The sequence below is a fragment of the Trachypithecus francoisi genome, unplaced genomic scaffold (genome assembly GCF_009764315.1).
Source record: "Trachypithecus francoisi isolate TF-2019V2 unplaced genomic scaffold, Tfra_2.0 Lachesis_group3, whole genome shotgun sequence".
Classification (NCBI taxonomy): Eukaryota; Metazoa; Chordata; class Mammalia; order Primates; family Cercopithecidae; genus Trachypithecus; species Trachypithecus francoisi.
The window spans coordinates 126,921,408-126,941,027 of NW_022681468.1; the positions used below are offsets into that span (position 1 = coordinate 126,921,408).

Consider the following 19,620-nt stretch of genomic DNA (forward strand, 5'->3'; position numbering starts at 1 on the left):
CCCACCCAGGCGAGAGAGGGCATGAGGACAGGGCTGTTAAGAAAACCATGAATGAGAAGTGCTGGATAAGCCAATGTTTTAGAGGAAAAAAACTCATAGAGGATACAGCTTTGCAGTAAATTTGTGCCCAAGAATTACAAGGTTTTAGCCACAAATTTAGTTAAGAGTAGTGTGTAGCCCACATGGTCAAGTTCTGCCTTTATTATGAAGATACTCGGGATTTTTCTGTTTCACAGACTGATGCATCTCAATTATCTAAGGTAGCTGGCATGCTAGTTTCTAGTGTTTCTTCTTCCTCTGGACAAAAATACCTTTAAATTCTCACAAAAGCAGTTTTAATCTACCACCCAGAAGGGTGTCACTTGTCCCTCATCATGGGGCTCCCCTCCTGTTCCACCTCCTCTTGCTCTGGATAACAATACTGTCTCTTTATTTGTGGCCTTTTAAGACCTTGATTTTAAACAGCCTTTTAAAATACCTTTTGAGTGACTCTCCATCCATCAAGGCAGGACAGGAATGTCCACCCCATCTAAGGCATGTGTACAAGGACACGTCCCAGGATTCAGGCTGAGATGTGACCTCCAAGGAACGCACAATGAGCTGCACGAGAGTGAGTGGTGCCACGCACTGTTCCACTGCGACCTGCCAACAGGTGCACTGAGAGTCTGGGCAGCCTGACGGGGTGAGGAGGGCCTCTTTCACACAAGGAGCCAGGCCAGTTATCTCAGGAGTGACCACGCAGCCTGAAGCTCGGCTCCTTAAGCTCATGGACACCCAGGGTCAGGCCAGGGCAGCCCAGGACCTGGCTCTGGAGACATTCCAGAAACACCATGAGGCTACTCAAACATGTTTTACCGCTGCTGTGCTGTGCTTCCTGCTCATCAGGAATCTGCGCTGAAGGGCTGCGGGCTCGGACCTAGGATCCGTCCCCCACGCTCCCCTGAGAAGGACAAGACTGGGCTCAGCTCCAGCTTTTCACAGAACACTGAGATGGGTGTACCAATCCCCAGCCTGAATTCTTTTAAACAAGCCTGGCACAACCACAGAGTTTCCATGAATGAATGGCAGCAGCCAGGCACGACTTTGTGGTCCAAGCTCAACCTCTAGTGGACACACGATTACATGACAAAACCACTCAGAGGGGACCTGGGCACAGCAACCACATGGTGGCTCATTCTGGTCACTCCAGCGAGGAAGGCCCATTGATTTCTCAACCCAGGCTTATGTGGCAAGTATCAAAGAGGCATCTTTCCCCCGAGAAGGACAAGAAATTTTATCTTATGGTATCTGAGCTTTTAAAAGTTGAGAGAAACTTTTTCTATGGACTCCTATCAATTCTTTGGGGACCACATTTGTCATCTTTCTTATAACTGCTTAACATATCAGATAGCACTCACTCTCTCTCAATGCCATTCGTATCTAAGGATCTATATAATACAGTTCTGGCTGCATTACATTTTAGAAAAAAAAAAAAAAAACCCCAAACCAAACATTACCTCCAAAAGTTGTATGCCTTCTACTGTCAGGAATTTTTTTTTCTTTTCACATAACCATACTGTTTCATTTTACCTGAAAGAGTGGCAATACCTTATTGTCCAAGTACTATAACTTGATTTCATCAGATAATCTCATCTCTGTTCTATTTTATTCCGAAATATCTTCTCTTGCACTGTTATTTTAATCTACTAAAAACGCCTCAAGTCCTCTGTGAGGTGAATAGGATTCTTCCCTTTCTCCTTAACTACAAATTCCTTGTTTTCCCCATCTTCTCATTTTCTCTCCTTCCTTTGCGCCTCTGTCCTCATGCCCAAGTCTCAGCCACCTTTAATTCCCTCTTGCAGCTTTTTCATGAGATAAGAACTGCAGCAGACTGGGGCTACTGGACACAGGCAGCCAGAAAGACCACAGATAAAGGACAGAAGCTGGAGCCCCTGAGGGACTAGAGAGTGGTCTGGGCTCTCTCTCTGACACAGATCTGGGATCTGCAGGCTCAGCAGCAGCAGTGGATAAAAAGGCGAACAACAGTGGGGAGGGCAGCTCTCTCCCCTCTTACCATTTCCTGAGCTGTCACCGCAATGGCTTTGGAGTATTTAACCACAGTCGTCTGATAGTCGACAAATGTTCCCTTTGGTTCTGGAGGAGTGCCTTCATCCAGCTATAGAGGAGAGGAAAAGAATCAAAGGTCATAAGAAGCCTGCTGAAGTGTAGACTGTATTTATGAGAATTAGGAACTCTGAAAAACAGAGAGGGCCTCAGAGATTCTTTCACCCAGTGTCAACTCAATTACCCAACTTGTACAATAAGGACTTCAACAGAAGGGCACAGAAGGTATTCAGGGTACATGGCAAGGAGAGGCTCCCAGCCTTGCCTGAGAGGAGTGGGAGGCCTTCCAGAGGAGTGATGTTTCGGCCAAGTCTTACCAGGAGTGGAGTCTGCCACATGTAAAAGGTGGGAAAGGCATCCCAAGAAAAGGGAACAGAATTCAAGCACGTGGAGGCGGGGGCCAGCCTGACACTTCTAGGGAAGTGCAAAGGGGCAGAAGATGAGGTGGGAAAGGAGGCGGACTGTCCATCAGGAAGCGCTTCCTGAGGAATGGTAGAGTCCATGGCTATCCATTGGAACCCTTCTTTATGAGTGCAATTGGGGAACAGAAGGAATTAGAAGCACCAGAAATACGTTGTTGCTCACCTGACCATAAATGCAATGCAATAGGAACTGAGAGAAGGGCAAGATCACTGTGGGGTGGAAGAACTGAGGCAATGGGACTATGTCCCTTGAAAGCTTGGGGACATACTGGTGTAGATTTGTATTCAAGATCTGCTTCCAAGGCTTGTGAATGAACCACAGGCTGGTTACTTAAACTCTGATCTCCAGTCCTTCAGTGTTAACTTCCAGGCATCACATGGTTACAGTAAAAATCAACACTACACCTGGTCAAGAACTACATATAGGAAGAGGAGAGAATGTGATAATGACGATGTCGATGATAACGTCAGTGATGAAGAAACAGGCAACTCATCTTCACCACCACCATCCTCACCATCACCACTGGTTGCTGGATGGTATATTCCAGGCGAAGAGACAAAGTGAACAGAAATGAATACAGGCAGAGCGAGTCTAGTGAGGTCAGCCTGACCTGAATAGGAGGGAGCTGTTGACAGCAGTGGGAATGAGGCTGCATCTGTTTTATGGAGAACCTTGAAATCATGAAGACAACAGTGGGATCTTGGGTAGGCAATGACGTATTTGAGATTTCCCTGGCAGCTCTGTGCCGTAAATTTCAGTCAGAGAAGAGATTGAGGCCAAGTGGTCAATGAGGAAAATGTTAGCTGGTATCTTCAGTGAGAGCTATTTGTCATGAGCAGGCATGGACTGCACTGAGTGAAAGGAACGCATAACTATGGCCTATGCATGATGTGGCTGCATAGCCCAGCATATAATTTTCACCAAACTATTAACACAAACTCCACACTAGACTTTTTTAGCTTTCCCTATCAGGCAGATAGATGCTATATCCCCATCATGGCATGGGGGCCCTGCTAGTCAAAGGAGACTGAACTGCATAGTCATTCACTTGTAAATTGACTGAACATCTTCTAAGCCTCAGGCCATGTGCTAGGAGCTTGCATGTGAGATGTGACATCACTACCAACATGCCAGGATGCTGGAGCTGAAGGGCAGCTCAGAGCTCTTGGCCAGTGGCCACCAGCCAAAGAACCTTTAACTAGTCTGAGGACAATGGGAAAAGAAAGAACAAAGTAGTGACCAGGATTTCAATTTCATTTATTTGAAAGAACTTTCCTTTATTCTGAGATTACAGCCTTCTTCCTTTTGTGAGTGCTAACATGACCTTTCTTTTATAAAACAGCAGTGATGTAGACAGCACAGTTTTTGTCTGTTTTTGTTTCTTTAATTTTCTTACTTGGCCAAAAACAAAAACAAAGAAAAGATACCACATCACAAAATCCCATAGGATCCTGCTAACCTCACTGAATGAGGAAATCAAGGTTCTGAGAGCTTGAATGCCTGTCCAAGGTCACCCGGAAAGCTGATTACTTCATACTCACTTGTGAGTCTCCAAACCTCCCAGTGCTCAGATGACGAGACAAAATCTCAAAGAGAAGTTCCACAGTGGAAGCCCCCAAAGTGTCAAGAGTCACATCCAAGTTACAACTAACTCTGGCTACACTCATGTTTTTCTATAATTCACTGGCTTTGAGAATTTCAGACAATGAGTCTAATAGTATCTCAGAGGTTTAACCAAGTTAACGAAATTCTGAGAGACTATGCCAGCTTTCTAATGCCTTGCGGCACAGGGAGCCAAAGGACCTCAAACATCACTTAATTAGAAGTCCCCAGCAACAGGCTAAGCAAAGGGGAATGGGAATGGGGAAGAGGTGTTGTGTGGTGCCCTGGATGTCAGGCCAGGGTAGATAAGAGTTTAGGGGCAACACTGAAACCACAATTATATACTTTGCAGAACTGAGCGGGGAAGAATAGCTCCTGGCCTCTGTGGCTTGCGTTGGCGGGCAGTTCCTAATTACGGCTATCAAGTAACACCTGACTTATTTCCAGCCCATCCAGAAGAATCAAATGTGTCTCTGGCTGAGACAGCATAGGCTATACCACTAACGGCAGGTGGTGCAAGGCCTGCTCTCTCTGTCCACAGTCCACACAGTGCATAAGGCATAGGGCTATCAAAGAAAGACTTTGGATCTGATGTCCATCTTCCTAAGATTTATGGAATCTTTCCCTGTCATTTGAGAGGTACTGAAAAATATCTTCTCCCAAGAAGAAAAAGATCATCATTTGAATTTCTAATTTGCACCAAGAAACCTTGGGCTCCGTTATTTAATGTCCTTGGGTAGATACATGGTTTATTTTCAAAGCTCTGGTGTTCTGATGTCCTGAAAACCAAATAAATCTACTGAGACTTATCCAAGAGCCTTGAGAAGAGGGAAATTTCACTCATTTTCTGCCACAATGTCCACATTTGCAGCATGAGAAGCCCACAGCAGAAACTGATGGACGATTTGACAAAGTGGAGCCTGGAGTCTCTAAAGGGAGACACAGCATTCCATCCTGGGCTTGTTATGTTTGTTCCGAGGCTGACAATGACTGCATAATGCCTAAGGATAATTATTCTAATTATAGTTACAGCATATCATTTCTTCATGGAGATATGAACAACCAATCTTCTCTAAATTAGCAATTAAAGACTGCTTATTATCCTGAAAAACCTTATTAATGTATTCACAATCTGACAATGGACATTTCAAAACATAGACGATGTCTAAAATTCTTGGCATGCTATCACAGATGGCAATTAGATGCTGAAGAACAAGCATTCTTTCTAATGAATGTCAAACTTACATGACTAGTGAAGGATTCTTTGGGAGAAAGAACAGAAGATATGGAGTTGAAACTGTCTCCAGTCATGTCACCCTAATGATCCGACTCAATTGATGGGTCACTAAATGAGAAAATGATACTCATGTTCTTTTATATGTCTGTAGCCTGCAAGGGTTTACTAAGGGCTTTTACATATATACTATTTCAGTGGTTTCTGTGCCTGGCTAGATATCAGAACCACAAGGAACATTTAAAAAGAGTATGTTAAAATGTAACCCAATTGAGTGGGTTGCGGGGGGAGCCTAGGAATCTACATTCTTAAAGCTCCACATGATTTTAAAATAGCCATTCCAAAAGCTAGCACTTGGGAATCGCTTTTTTTTTTTTTTGAGACAGAGTTTTGCTCTCGTTGCCCAGGCTAGAGTGCAATGGGCATGGTCTCGGCTCACCGCAACCTCTGCCTCCTGGGTTCAAGCGATTCTCCTGCCTCAGCCTCCTGAATAGCTGGGATTACAGGCATGTACCACCATGCCCGGCTAATTCTGTATTTTTAGTAGAAACAGGGTTTCTCCATGTTGGTCAGGCTGGTCTTGAACTCCCGACCTCAGGTGATCCGCCCGCCTTGGCTTCCCAAAGTGCTGGGATTACAGGCATGAGCCACCGCGCCTGGCCTGTAATCACTTTTATTTCATTTTGGCAATTGTTCCCCCACAGCAAACCCTATGAAGTAGATAACCAATTTCCTTCTTACAAGTGAGGAAGCCTATGATATCTTTTTCATCTCCATCTTTTTCTTTCATGTAAAATTAGAAGGAAGGGCACAACTGGCTTACAAAAGTAATGCATTAATAATAAAGAATAATAGGTTGGACGTGTGACTGGATATCTGTACATTAACTAGAACCTTCAAGAAAAGTAGAGGCTTGTTGCTATGAGCCTTGACAGCAGCTTACAGAAAAGCACGCAAGGCCCATGTGTGAGGGAGATGAGGGAGTAGAGAGCCCTGGAGCCCACGCCCACCTTGCTCATAGCCTCTGCAATGGCGTCCACCATGCCCCCAACCAGCCCCACTTCACTGGCAGCTTCGTTCAGCGTCACCATGATGTCGTCCACAGCTTCCTTCATCAGCTGAGCGGCCTCTGTGATGGCGTCATGGGTGTGTTGCGCCTGAGAAGGAAGTGTGAAACATTTCCTTAAGCAGAAGAGTGCAGTGCTCAGTCTTCTAAGAATAACCTTCAAAAGTAGAATATAAAACCATACCCCCACAATGGAGCACAGCAATGTATTCTATTCCTTCCCTTTCTTTATGTTTGGCCATTTGTTTGTAAAGTAAATAAAAATCAGAAAGACAAATAGAAAAAGATCTCTTTTTACAATCAGGGAAAAATAAAACTGCAATATCAAAATCTTATGACATGACTAATTTTATATGTTACTATGTTCGGGACTGTAGAAACAGAATGCCACAGGTCCCTAAATATACAAGTTGACACATTTAAAAAATAATATAATGAAAAAATGTGCTTAAAATAAATGTACTTCTCTTCAAAGTCACCCAACACACTATAATTCCCTGTCTAAAGATAAGACTGGATTACAGAAATGTAGGTACCTCTAAGGGAAATGTATCTGCGGAGTGCCTAATAGGCTTTGAAACTATATCACAAATTATGCCATGAGGTTGGAGAAATGCATGTAGCCCTGCAGGTAAAGCCCTGAGTACCCACGCATTCCTTAGACCATATTAGGAAGCAGATGTTTCACACCTGTGTCAAGCAGAGTAGGGGTTCAGTAAATCAGTGGATGAAAACAATGAAATAATGGCAGCCCTGGGCTCCCTGAAAGACACCTCAAGTAGTAGCAAGATGCAGGGAGAACAGCCAAGGTGACAGACAAACCCGAGTTCTAGTTCTGGCTCCACTGCTGGTTAACTAGGTAAGTGGCCCTGGGCTTGGAGTCCTCCTAGGTAAAATGGGGAAAACTATAGCAACACTATGCAGTGATGGGATGATACGGCTGCAGGTGCCTTGTCATTTATAAGGGCAGTCTAGGAGGAAATCGTGCCCTCACTCTGCAAAATCTGACCTGATGTCAGGTTTTTAGGGTCGGAATTGCATTACGTCCAGGCATTGGATCTACCCATGCCGTGGCCATGGCTGCCCTGAGCCACCTTGTAAGGGAAGTAGACCCTTTCAAAAGGCCAAGATATTGCATCTTTACTTTGGTAAATGAGAAGGTAAAGAAGCCAGTGGAAAGCAGTAAACGAGAACTCATTGGGTGATTTTCTAAACACAAGAGAATTTCAGAGGCTATGTGAGCCACAGGAATTGGCCCTGTCTGAATCGAAAAGCCATCGGAAGCAAGAAACGTTATTCAAATATGACATCCGATGAGATGGGAAATATGTTGATCATGGGTGGTTATCCTTGAGGCAACTGTGTCAGGATACACAGGACTGTCTTTGGGATGAGTGAAGTAAACTGGTAATTTGGGCTGATAGCTGATTTCATGGCACAGAGATGGTAAAACACAAAATGTGCCGATTGCTTTATTTTGATGATAGAAGTGTGAAAGGTGATACCTCTTGGACCTACTCTCCAGAAAGAGCATCTCATACATTTTTATTCATACAGAAGGTGAAAGGGAGGGTGCATATTTCTCTAAGTCTCATTTAGAATGAGATGACTGTTGAAGACAAAAAAATGCCAGCAATTCTACACATTCATACGAAAATTAAGTACACTTTCTTGCGGAGACGGGAGCACTGCTTGCCAAGGATCTGTACTCTCATGCAGGCTCAGGAAGGTTCAGAAGCAAATCTGGGGGGGCAGCAGTAAAGCACAAAACTTTTTGAACTCCTTGGACAATTTAAACGACACTTGTCCTGTACTAGGTCACCAAAATCTATGAAAGCATATCCTTGCTTTTGGCTATCCCAGAAATGAATTACATCCCCATCCACTCATGCTGATGAATTCTCTAGAAGGCTGCTCTCCTTCACTTCTCATGGTTAAGTTTTTCACAGATTCTTAGAGGGTCAGCTCAGCATCTACCTCTTCTATGAAGCCTCCTCCAATTACTCCAGGCCTCACCCAGGGCCTTTTCTTCTGAACACCAACGGCAAGTCTCATCTTTATCAGACAGCCTAATCTCAAATCACACACACCTGCTAGTAGAGCTCAATAGTTTCAGATACCCAAAGACACAGTTGGATCTCAATTAAGGCCTGTTTAAACCACCGACAGCAATCTCATAAGTGGCATCAGTGGGCCCAACAATGAGGTCGTTATTTTAGATTCCAGAGGGGTTCCTTGTTACTGTTCCTCATGGCACCACACAAGAGAAAAACCAGATTCCATTCTTTTTCAGACACATGTCTGAAGTCCGCTTCCAAAGAAGCCTTGTTTCTTTATTACAGCGCTTCAAATACAAAGCCCAGGATAGCAGGCACAGACATCACAGGAGTATGGAAAAATGGGAGAGGGCCACAGGGGAGCAGATTTCAACTCTGGTAGAGGGAGAAAAACAAGGAATAATTAGAACTGCCCAACAGTGGAGACGGCTGTGCTTCTGCTGAAGTGTTGCAGGCAGAATCTGTGGGGGCCCATCAAGGACGCTGCAGAAGGGAACTGGGCGGGGTGGCGATGAGTGGAGAAGGGAGCACTGTGGGGTTGAGAATACTGCAGAAGAGCTCAATGAAGGGAGGGAAAGGTTACACTGCAAATGCCTTGGTAAGCATGTAATTCATTAACACCGTGTTCTGGGCTGCCACTTTTTTAAAAAACATAACTTCTATATCAGGCACATTATCTCATTTAGTCTCTACCAGTACCTTAGGGAGGTATTCATAATTGCCTTCGTTGTTTAGCTGCAGAAACAAAGAAATGAAGTAATCTACTCGTGAGAGGCAGAGGTGGGATTTGAATCCAATTATGTTTGACCCCAAAGCTTGTGCTATTTTTCACCAAATCAAAGCTACCCGTAACTATCTGACAAACTTTTATTTCTTCTGCAAACAGGGATATATAACACCTAGCACACGGCAAATAAAACCTAGTAAATATCTGTCCAAAGAATAACACTCAAGGTGATTAAGTCTCTGCGTCAGGCATCCAAGGAAAGGGTTCAAAAACGCAGACTTGCAGTGTCCCAGGCACACTTTGGGCTAAGCCTGTCAGGGTTTGCAGAAAGAGAGCAGGTTGAATGAGACCAGGGAGGGACAGAAGTGATCACCTGCCTTGCCTTCACTCATCGTGTTTTACTTCATCATCTAATGCTTTACTGAAAACGACTTCACACTGGTGGAAGATTATTCTAGACACCGCTTTCAAGCAGAGGCTGTTACCAGAAAGCTGACAGTGCTGACGATGTGTGCTCTATGGGTGGGAACACAGGAAACTAAGCCCAAGCTAGATGTTGTGGCTCGCACCTGTAATCCCAGGTACTTGGGAGGCTGAAGGCGGAGGATTGCTTGAGGCCAGAAGTTTGTGATGAGCCTGGGCAACATGGCGAGACCCCATCTCTGATGGCTGGGAGCACAAAGAGTCAGCACTATAAGCTTTCCGGTAACAGCCTCTGCTTTACCAGAAAGGAGAAGCTGAGGTTGTGAGGTTCTTTGAGAGAAAATAAAATTCCACAAGGAGCTCTGAATGTACAGTCCAAGAAGATGTGTTAATGTCCTAAAAATCCAGAAAGGTCAGGTGTGGTGGCTCATGCTTGTAATTCCAGCACTTTGGGAGGCTGAGGTGGGTGGATCACCTGAGGTCAGGAGTTCAAGACCAGCCTGGCCAACATGGTGAAACCCCATCTCTACTAAAAATACAAAAAATTAGCTGGGTGTGGTGGCACACGCCTGTAATCACAGCTACTTGGGAGGCTGAGGCAGGAGAATCACTTGAACTGGGGAGGCGGAGGTTGCAGTGAGCCGAGATCACACCATTGCACTCCAGGCTGGGCAACAAGAGCAAAACTCTGTCTCAAAAAAAAAAAAAAAATCCAGAAACCTCCTCCTTTGAATTATTCTTTTAGTACTGAAACCCTCAGGTAGGAGTGGGGACACGTGGCAGTAAACAGCCTGAGAAAAGACAATCCAGAAGAGAGTCAGAAGGTAAGCTCTGCCTCCTCCAGTTTGAGGAGGGTGCAAAGGGGGCTGGCACGACTGCAGGGCACCCTATCGTTACTCCATCACAGTCAAAATGGTATTTTTTTTTTCTCGCTCTATTCCACCACTTCAGCAACTCAACTTATTTTTCCAAAAGACTCTGAACGACTTGAGGGCAGTGGCTGGCTCTTAATATTTCAGCATCCCCAGAATGAGGCTCTTAATAACTGCCAAGTACATGAATGAAAAAATTGAACATAGAAAACTTAAGTCCAAGCTGGGTGCTGTGGTTTGCGCCTATAATTCCAGGTACTTGGGAGGCTAAAGGGGGAGGATTGCTTGAGGCCGGGAGTTCGAGATGAGCCTGGGCAACATAGTGAGACCCCCATCTATAATTAATTTATTAAGTAAATAAGTAAATAAACGAGCAAGCAGGCTAGCCAGGTATGGTGGCATGTGCCTGTGGCCCCAGCTACTTGGGAGGCTGAGGCAGGAAGAAGGCATGAGGCCACGAATTCATGACCAGCCTGGGCAATATAGTGAGACATTATCTGAAGAAAAGAAAAGGAAAGTCCATGACATTATTCACACTGCTACTAATGTTTCTAAAATAAGGACTGGTTGTGCCATTCCCCTGCTTAAAGACCCCCAATGGCTCCCCACTACTTACAATGAAGACCGAAGTCCGTAATGTGGAAGAGACCTGTCACCCTGCAGCCTAGTCCATTCTCCTGCCTGGTGGTCCCCCAACTCCGCATGTTCCAGATAGATCAGACCACTTTCTATTCCTGAAGAAATCACAACCCTTTAATAAATCTACCTATGACTTTGCATATGCTCTTCTCTTTTCTTCACTTCCCAAGTTCAGAGTAAAAGGTGGTGCAAGGTCTCCTATGACAGGCTGTCGTCATACTTGGCCACTGGTATGGGAGATTGTATATTAAACTGCAGTCTCTTAAGTACTAGGAATCGAAATTACTGAAGCACAATAGAGCATTCCTTTGTGCAAGCTGGCTGTCAGTGCTGAGCAGGGACCCAGCAAGCATTATAGTTTTCATTCCTGTCATCATCACACCATACATTTTTCCTCCCCAAGGACACTTGTCTACACATTCTGTCAAGAAAAAAATAACTTTTATGTATATTTCTTCATTTCCTCCCTAAGAACCCTGGGAAGGCCAATAGATTATTTCCGATCTCAGAGTGGGAGCTCAAATGCCACCAACAAGAACTGGAAGTGTTTTTTCCCGGAGGGACACATTACGGCAGGAATGCATGATGGCTTCTTAGTGGTCCGAAGTGAGTCCCCGAAATCCTGGACCATACCTTGGGGTTTCCACCACCTTCTTTGGCTGCGTACAACATCTGCAAGGCAGACTCTGCGAGCGTCTTGGTCTGGTCCAGCACCGTCATCTGCTGCTGATGGTCAAGAATCTTGGAGGCCACACCGACTGCAGCTAAGATCAAGGGCTCAAAATAGCTTGCCAGTTGTGTCACCTTTCAAAAAAAAAGCCACAGATGTATCATGTAAATACACGTGTCTCCTTCAGGGGCTCCACGGTCGGGTGCGGGAGGGGAACAGGACTGGGCTGACTCACAGGCAGAGGCAGATCTGCGGCAATTTACTGCTGAAAGCGCTTGCTAATTAATGTACTCTTTCTCGGTTTTTACTTCCTCCAGGGAGTTCTTCATCTCTCTAAATATGGCAGAGGTGCTAAGAAACCCATTCCAAGATCCAGAGTGAGATATGAGAATTGAATTCAATTTTACAAACTGTCAATTTCTATAAAGTAACAACTTTTAAAAGAACTAAAGCCATCTTACAAACTCAGGAGGAAGGGGGAGTGGAAAAGGATAAGGTAGCAGGGGAGCAGAAAAAAGCGAGAGATGAAAGAAGCCTTCAAAAGCTTTGTAGGAAGCCAATCCCAACTGCCTTTTGCCCGGAGCATTTTGACCAAGCCTTGATTTGGAAAAAAAGCACAAATGATTTCACATCAGCCTAGATGCTCTGTTTATGATTAGCCCAACTTGGGAGAACAAAAAAAGCTTATCCCTACAGGAACCACTGCCTCCGCACAGGCCCCTTTCCAGGAGGGCGATACCGTGCATATCCATCCATGCTCACCAAAGCTTGCCTACCAGCTGGGCGCTGAGGGCCACGTGTTGCAATCCAGTGGGCGCATTCCCTGTGCCAGGCTCTCTGCTGAAAGTTTAACATCCATTTCCTCACTGAGCCTCCATAACTTTAAGAGGCAGATACACAGGAAGATACCGAGGCTTCGAGGGGTTGAGACGCATGCTCCATCTCATGCAGCTGAGAGCTGGAGACAGCGGCATCCCACCCCACAGCCCCAGCTCTCAGCTGCCACAGTCTATGGTCTCCGTCACTTTCATTGTGACTGCAGTCCTGCTGCTGTTGTAGCACTGCACTTATAGAAGTTTATCATTCGGTATTTGGATACCCCTCTACCTGGCATCAGAATATGAGATCTTAACATTTTGCTATATTCACTTCAGATACCAGAATCTATCCCCTCTCAGAATCTATCCTCAACTCAAAGAAAACACAATGGCATGAACCACACGTTTCTGTTCAATGCCTCTTTCTGTGTGGTAATGAGGAATGGCTAAACTATGCCCTTCAAGAGCACTTCAGTTCAAACCTTTAGCCAGCACCTCCCTTAACGCTTCTTCCCATCACATGTGAGAAGCATGAGTGCTGTGGGATGTGGACAGGAAGACCACTCACATGAGCAGTCACTGGGCCAGCAGGAGGGGGTGGAGGATGATGGCGGGTGGTGGCTAGGGCAAGGTGGGGGAACGTGTCCAAAAAACAAACCTTAATTAGCGCTAATAGTGAGACATGATTATTGGCCAACAATAAGCATATTTTTAATGGTTATCCCCTCTATGGTTATCTTACGAGAGGTTTCAAATCTGGTGAATAGGGCTGTTGCCAGCCCTTAGGGAGCCTTTGGGTGAATTTTAAAGGGGTCCTTTGGGCAGACATGAGTGACGCCAGGGCAGAGCATAGGCTGAATTTTGTCCCTACTTCCCACTTCAGCCAAATGCCTTTGTGGAGGGCATGGCCTGCACAACCACAGGGAGCAGCTCCACACACTTGCATGTGATTTCATCCTCATCCCCAGGAAGGGCATTGGTGTCACCACCAAAGGGAATGGGGCACTGAGGGGTCATCGGGGCTGAGGGCTTAGGGTGGTCCTTTATGTCCTAAAGGAGGAGTCAAAATGTTTAATGCATTAGAATCTTACCTGTTTTCCAGGTTATTTTTATTATTTTAAAAGTATATTTCATCAATGCAACTGTCTAATGTCAGCAGTTGCTGTGTGCTGAGAATCATTAAATGTAATAACTGAACGGGAGCCCAGCTTCCCCATGGAGATAGCATGGCTGCGCCATGAAAGACATCAGCTCTGGCTTCAGAATCACTGGATTTGAATCTTCCCTGCCAATTCCTTACTGAGAAATAGTTAGCAAATTGTTCTAATTGCTCCACTTCAGTTTCCTCATCTGTAAGATGGGGATTAATAATAGCACTGAGAGTTCATCAGGACTGGTAGGAGGATTAGTGTACATGAAAGCCCTTCACCACGCTAACTGCCACATAGGAAGCACTCACTAAAGGCTAGGTGCTCACATATTACAGGCAAAGCTTTCTGAAGTCATGCGCTTTTCTCTGTATTTAGGGAGCTTAGCAAGGACTTTAACACCTTTAGTTCTTGGACATGATAGAATAGGAAACATCCTCCCTTGGGTTAGCATGTGCATTAAAATAACAGAATTTTGAGTATTTGGTACATGATGTTCATTCCTAGGTCTAGGGACACAGTGGATTGAATGGTGATCCCTCAAAAGATATGTCCATATTCAAATCCCTGCAACCTGGGAATGTGACCTCATGTGGGAAAAGGGTGCTTGCAGGTGCATTTAAGGATCTTGAAATGCGAATGTCCTGGATTAGCTGGGTGGGCTCTAAATCCAGTAACAAGTGTCCATCTAAGAGATAGAAGAGACACAGAGGAGCAGGTGACAACGTGATTATGGACGCAGGGATCAGTGTGATAGTCAAGCAGTGCCAGGAGCCACAGGAAGACAGAAGAAGCAAACAACAGATTCTCTAGGGAGTCTACTCTACAGCCTCCAGAGGGAGCACGGCCCTGCCAGCACCTGATTTTAGACTTTGGATGAGAGAATAAATTTCTGTTGTTTTAAGCCACAGAACTTCATGAAGACAGCTGGGGTCTGAGAATTTGCATTTCTTATCACTCCCAGGTGCTGTTGAAGCTGCTGATCTGGGGCCCCCCATGAGCACCGCAATGAAGCCTTGGGGAAAATGTGGGTGTGAACTCCCAGTCCACGGCTCTTCGGGATAGAGGGCCCACAGACTGCCTCTGTCCAAAACTCTCTGTTAGAAGGTAAGCGATGGATTAGCCCAAGGGCCAAGAGTAAATTTATAAGTCAAGCAACATAAATACATTATGTTTCTTTTGATGCTAACCAGTAACATAGGAATTAATCTTGTATACTAATGAAGTATCCGCAGAGACGTGGGTATTGTCCTCTAAAGACATCCAGAAATGTTTTATTACAAAAGTTCTGGAATAAAAAGTAACGCTGAAAAAATGTCCGGCTTCTCTTCTAAACTCAGTTTCCCTTATGGGCACACAGGCAGTGGCCCCAGTGTCCAGACCATTCTCCTACCCCTGCAAACCTCTTCACACAGAAGGACAAGCCCTTCTCTAATTGCCATATAAAGAAACTCGGCTAAGAAATGAAATATGCTGGCTGGGCACGGTGGCTCACACCTGTAATTCCAGCACTTTGGGAGGCCGAGGCGGGTGGGTCACCTGAGGTTGGGAGTTTGAGACCAGCCTGACCAACATGGAGAAACCCCATCTCTACTAATAATATAAAAATTAGCTGGGCGTGGTGGCACACGCCTGTAATCCCAGCTACTTGGGAGGCCGAGGCAGGAGAATCAATTGAACCCGGGAGGCAGAGGTTGTGGTGACCTGAGATCGCGCCATTGCACTCCAGCCTGGGCAATAAGAGCAAAGCTCTGTCTCACAGAGAGAGAGGAGAAGAGAAGAGAGAAGAGAGAAGAGAAAGAAATGAAATATGCCACACTTAAAAAGGCAGAGAGACACTGGCCTTTGAGATTTCAAATCTTAAAAATCCCTCCTTGGAACCAGTGGGAAGGTGAGTAGGCCCTTAAGCTATTCTGTAATTTGAAAAAGCAAGAATATTGATTTTCTAAAATCGATACTTGCCAAGAAGATTTTGGCTACTGTATTTCTTCCTATGTACATCTATACTGATGGCTGCACTAGGAAACCCAAGGTGGTTAAAAATCCAATTTCTGGGCTCTCCCTATTGAGGCACAGGTTGTACGACAAGCCAACTGTCCCTGAAGAATTTGCAAAATGAACCCCAACCAGGCAAAACGTCATTCTGCTCTTAAGACAATGTGGGTATGAACCGCCAGCCGAACAGCTCCCCTGGAGTGGACACCTAGGGAGGGTTTGGTCATCCAGAGAGGTCTGCTTTGCCTCATTATGTCAAAGAGTAGACACTATGTTAGAAACCACAAAAGAATAATGTACCCTTAAACACACCAGAATGGGGCTGGCTGGCCAGCCAGCCAGAGGTGGCAGACTCCAGGCTGGGAGCGTCTGCTTCAGTCTCTGGCTTCTTTCAGCAAAGGCCGATTGCAACGGACGACTGTAAATGCCAAATTACGTCTCTGGCCACAACCAGAAAAACTGTACTGAAGTTTTCTTCTGAACTCTAGGTAAAAATAGATCCTGAACTGATAATTTCTGGAGAGGATGCCAGAGAGAGGTTCAGTGTTATTTTCTGCAGCTTAAACCAGCATTGGACTCAGGCACAATACTTGTACCACAGGCTTTTGGGAATGAGAACAGTGAAGTCAGTAAAATCCTCTCTCCTGTGATCACACGCACACCCTCACAGGATCCCCTCGGTGTGCATTACCTTATGTCCCAGCTGAGCTGCTTCTCCCCGAGCCGCCGTGGCGATGGGATCAATAAGGTGCCCGATTTCCTGGACCACCGAAGTCAGCTGCTCCTGCAGGGCCTGATAAGGAGAGAAGTGTCAAGTTCATCCCATAACAGCTCCCCACAGAGCTGCACTGATTCAAAAAGGCCCCTCTGAAAAATGAGTGAGGCCATACAAAGCAGACACCAAAATGCCTGGGTGTGTGCCATCAAGCCACTGCGCCCTGCCCTGACCTTCTCAGTGATGACTCCTCCAGAGAGAGAGAGAAGAAGCAGGCCTGAGAGACACTTTTGCAACTGGCTTCTTGCTCCTGTCAACCCTGACAACTGACGTTACTGGTATCTTTACTTTAGGTTCCTTAATGTAATTAGTGGACATGCGGAACAGTCATGGCTTTCCAAAACGACGACTTCTTCCAAATGCAGGGAGACAATGGAGGGGTCTGAGGGAACATCCGGGTCGCTGTATTCTCAGAACTAATAACCCCTTAAGGAGGGAGAGCGACATAAAAATGAGATTAGCTCCTTTAAAGCAGGACTACTTCCCAAACAGCGCACTGTGAAAATGCTCGGTCCACTGTGTTTGGTGGTGCACATGCAAATATTAAAAACGGAGCCCTCAGGGCCTTTCTTCTCAGGCTTGAGAGATGGTTTAATCTCTCCACCCCCAAAGAATTGAACCATGCTCTAAAGAGACAGCAAGATATCTAGATGATTCTGAGAATGTGGGGGACGGGAGATTCAAAGGTGGAGATTCTCAGCCAGTGGCAGGAAAGATCAGATCCCTTTGTAGGACTATTCATAGGAGCTTCACTGATAGATGTAGGATTAATGCATCAGAGCACTGGGCCTTTTAGGTCTGCTCACACCAGCATGGAACTGAGTGAACTCCGCCGAAGTGGCGATGTCCTGCTCATCAGAAATGAGACTCTAGCCTTTGCTACTTTCCCACAGAACAATGCTGTCTATGGGCCAGCGGCGATGTGGGCAGAGTGTCCTCAACAAGAGGAGCAGACTAACAGGCAAACTTGAAAACAAAACCCTGGAAAAAGAAAAAGAAAAGGAAAAAGAGAAATAGAGACAGATGGGAGCAGGCAGAGAGAAACTTCCAAGACGGCCAAGGGTTTTATTTAGCTAATTACTTATTATCTTCACATTCATAATGTGATTATAGTCAAGAATGCAAGAATATTCCAACAGTGCTGTCTTATTACAGATGGTTTGTTAAATTAAACAGGCTGTATGATTAGGGAGCACATGCAGTTAAAGGGGAAGGGCTCTCTTCCTAGTGAGGGAGTTAAAACAGGAGATGTACTGGCTGGGGGAGGATATGGTGAAAGGATGGGGGATGAGGGGGGCTTCTGGGGTGCTGGTTATCTTTGCTAGTTTTTTTATTTTTTAAGATGGAATCTTGCTCTGTCACCCAGGCTTAAGGGTGGTAGTGCAATCTCGGCTCACTCACTGCAACCTTGCCTCTCAGGTTCAAGTGATTCTCCTGCCTCAGCCTCCCAAGTAGCTGGGATTACAGGTGACTGCCACTGCGCCTGGCTAATTTTTCTATTTTTAGTAGAGATGGGGTTTCACCATGTTGGCCAGGCTGGTCTGGAACTCCTGACCTCAAGTGATCCATTCGCCTCAGCCTCCCAAAGTGCTAGGATTACAGGTGTGAACCACAGTGCCTGGCCTCATCTTTGCTTCTTGATCTGGGTGCTGGTTGAAAGGCCTGTTCAGTTGGTGATAATTCATCAAGTGGCACACTTATTTGTACTCGTCTGCCTGCATATACATATGGACATTAATAACAGATTCAGAAGAATAATTCTAGCATCCCACACAGTTTGAGAAAATTTACTCTTTCTTTTTCTGGAAATAGGAGGGTGAAGGTGGAGCGAAATAGACAGCTCTATTAATAAAAATGAGCAATACTAACTCTGGGCCGAAAGCTGATTGTTAATGAATTCAGTGGCAGGAAGATAAACATCAATAAACAGACCATCCATATTTATTAAGCACCTTCTGCATGTCAAGCACTGTGCTTTCAGTAGAGATAGAAGTAAAAGTCAGGAACCTTTGGACAGGTAATAGAAAAAAACTCAAAGGGAAAAAGTAGGAAAATTCCATTCTAAACTTTGCAAAAACAAGCAAGAGAGGACAAAGTGGCTTTAAATTAATAATAGGATGCCAAAGTCCTCAAATGCTAGATATTGAATAACTTAGGGCAGAATCCTTGATCTCTGAACAACCCAATGCATTAGTTTAATGCTGAATTTGCCAACTAACTAAAAAGCACACTGATGAAATATGACAACAGAGAATTATTCACAATTTACATACCTAGGTCCACTCTACTGATGTGTTAAAACAAACACGGTGCCCACCTAACCCCTAAATTACCTTGATATTGGTATTTTCCCTCCCAATTTCAGCCACATTTGAACTTTCCACCCCAGTAACATATATTCCTTCCCCCAAGCCACCCTTCTCTACTTGGCATCTGCCCTACCCTCTCCAAAAAGTTCCCAGATTGGCTCCACAGAGAATGGCTGTCTAATGATGAAACTCCAGCAACAGAAACATTTTGGACCCACAACCTCTACCCCTCCAAGTCTGATGCTGAGATTTTTCAACATATCTAGAGGCTGCTAAGCAGGCCCCCAGATTCCCAGCTTACCTCCACAGAGATGTCGTCCCTCGTGGCCAGGCTCTGGCTGACAGCAGCCAGCGAGGCCTGCTCGATGTCCCGGATGCACCGGTTGATGCCATCGATGGAGTAATCACACTCCCTCTGTCCAGGGGCCTTGTCCCTGGAAGGAACAGTGCAAGTTGGACACAGGCTCCATGGGGCTCAAGTCCCAAGGCCTGCTCCACCACTGGTGGGCCAGGATCCCTGTCCACTTCCTCCCTGACTCAGTCACCTCCTTTCAGGAGGAATCCCTGACCCTTGGTTGGCAATGTCGCACTGCACAGCCCATGCATTCCTTAATTTAACACTTCAGATAACTCTACTTATTTCTGGTGGAAAGAATATGGTCCTGCCCTCCACCTTAGGCTGATAACAGGCAACTGCAACGGGAGCAATTTGGACTTGGATTCTCTATTCACTGGCTTAAGCACAGGACTCTTATTTTT

General features: G+C 45.4%; 1 protein-coding gene across 4 annotated transcripts in view; it reads right to left on the reverse strand.

Moving 5' to 3' along the window:
* The window catches only part of TLN2 (talin 2), a 455,709-nt gene that overhangs the window by 58,605 nt on the left and 377,484 nt on the right, over window positions 1-19,620 (reverse strand). For all 4 annotated transcript variants that reach the window (XM_033189877.1, XM_033189876.1, XM_033189874.1 and 1 more), the window contains 5 exons: window positions 19,163-19,295; window positions 16,469-16,570; window positions 11,780-11,950; window positions 6,373-6,519; window positions 2,054-2,155 (listed from right to left, as the gene is read on the reverse strand). In XM_033189877.1, the coding sequence (XP_033045768.1) occupies window positions 2,054-2,155; window positions 6,373-6,519; window positions 11,780-11,950; window positions 16,469-16,570; window positions 19,163-19,295 (655 nt within the window). The remainder of the gene's footprint in view (window positions 1-2,053; window positions 2,156-6,372; window positions 6,520-11,779; window positions 11,951-16,468; window positions 16,571-19,162; window positions 19,296-19,620) is intronic.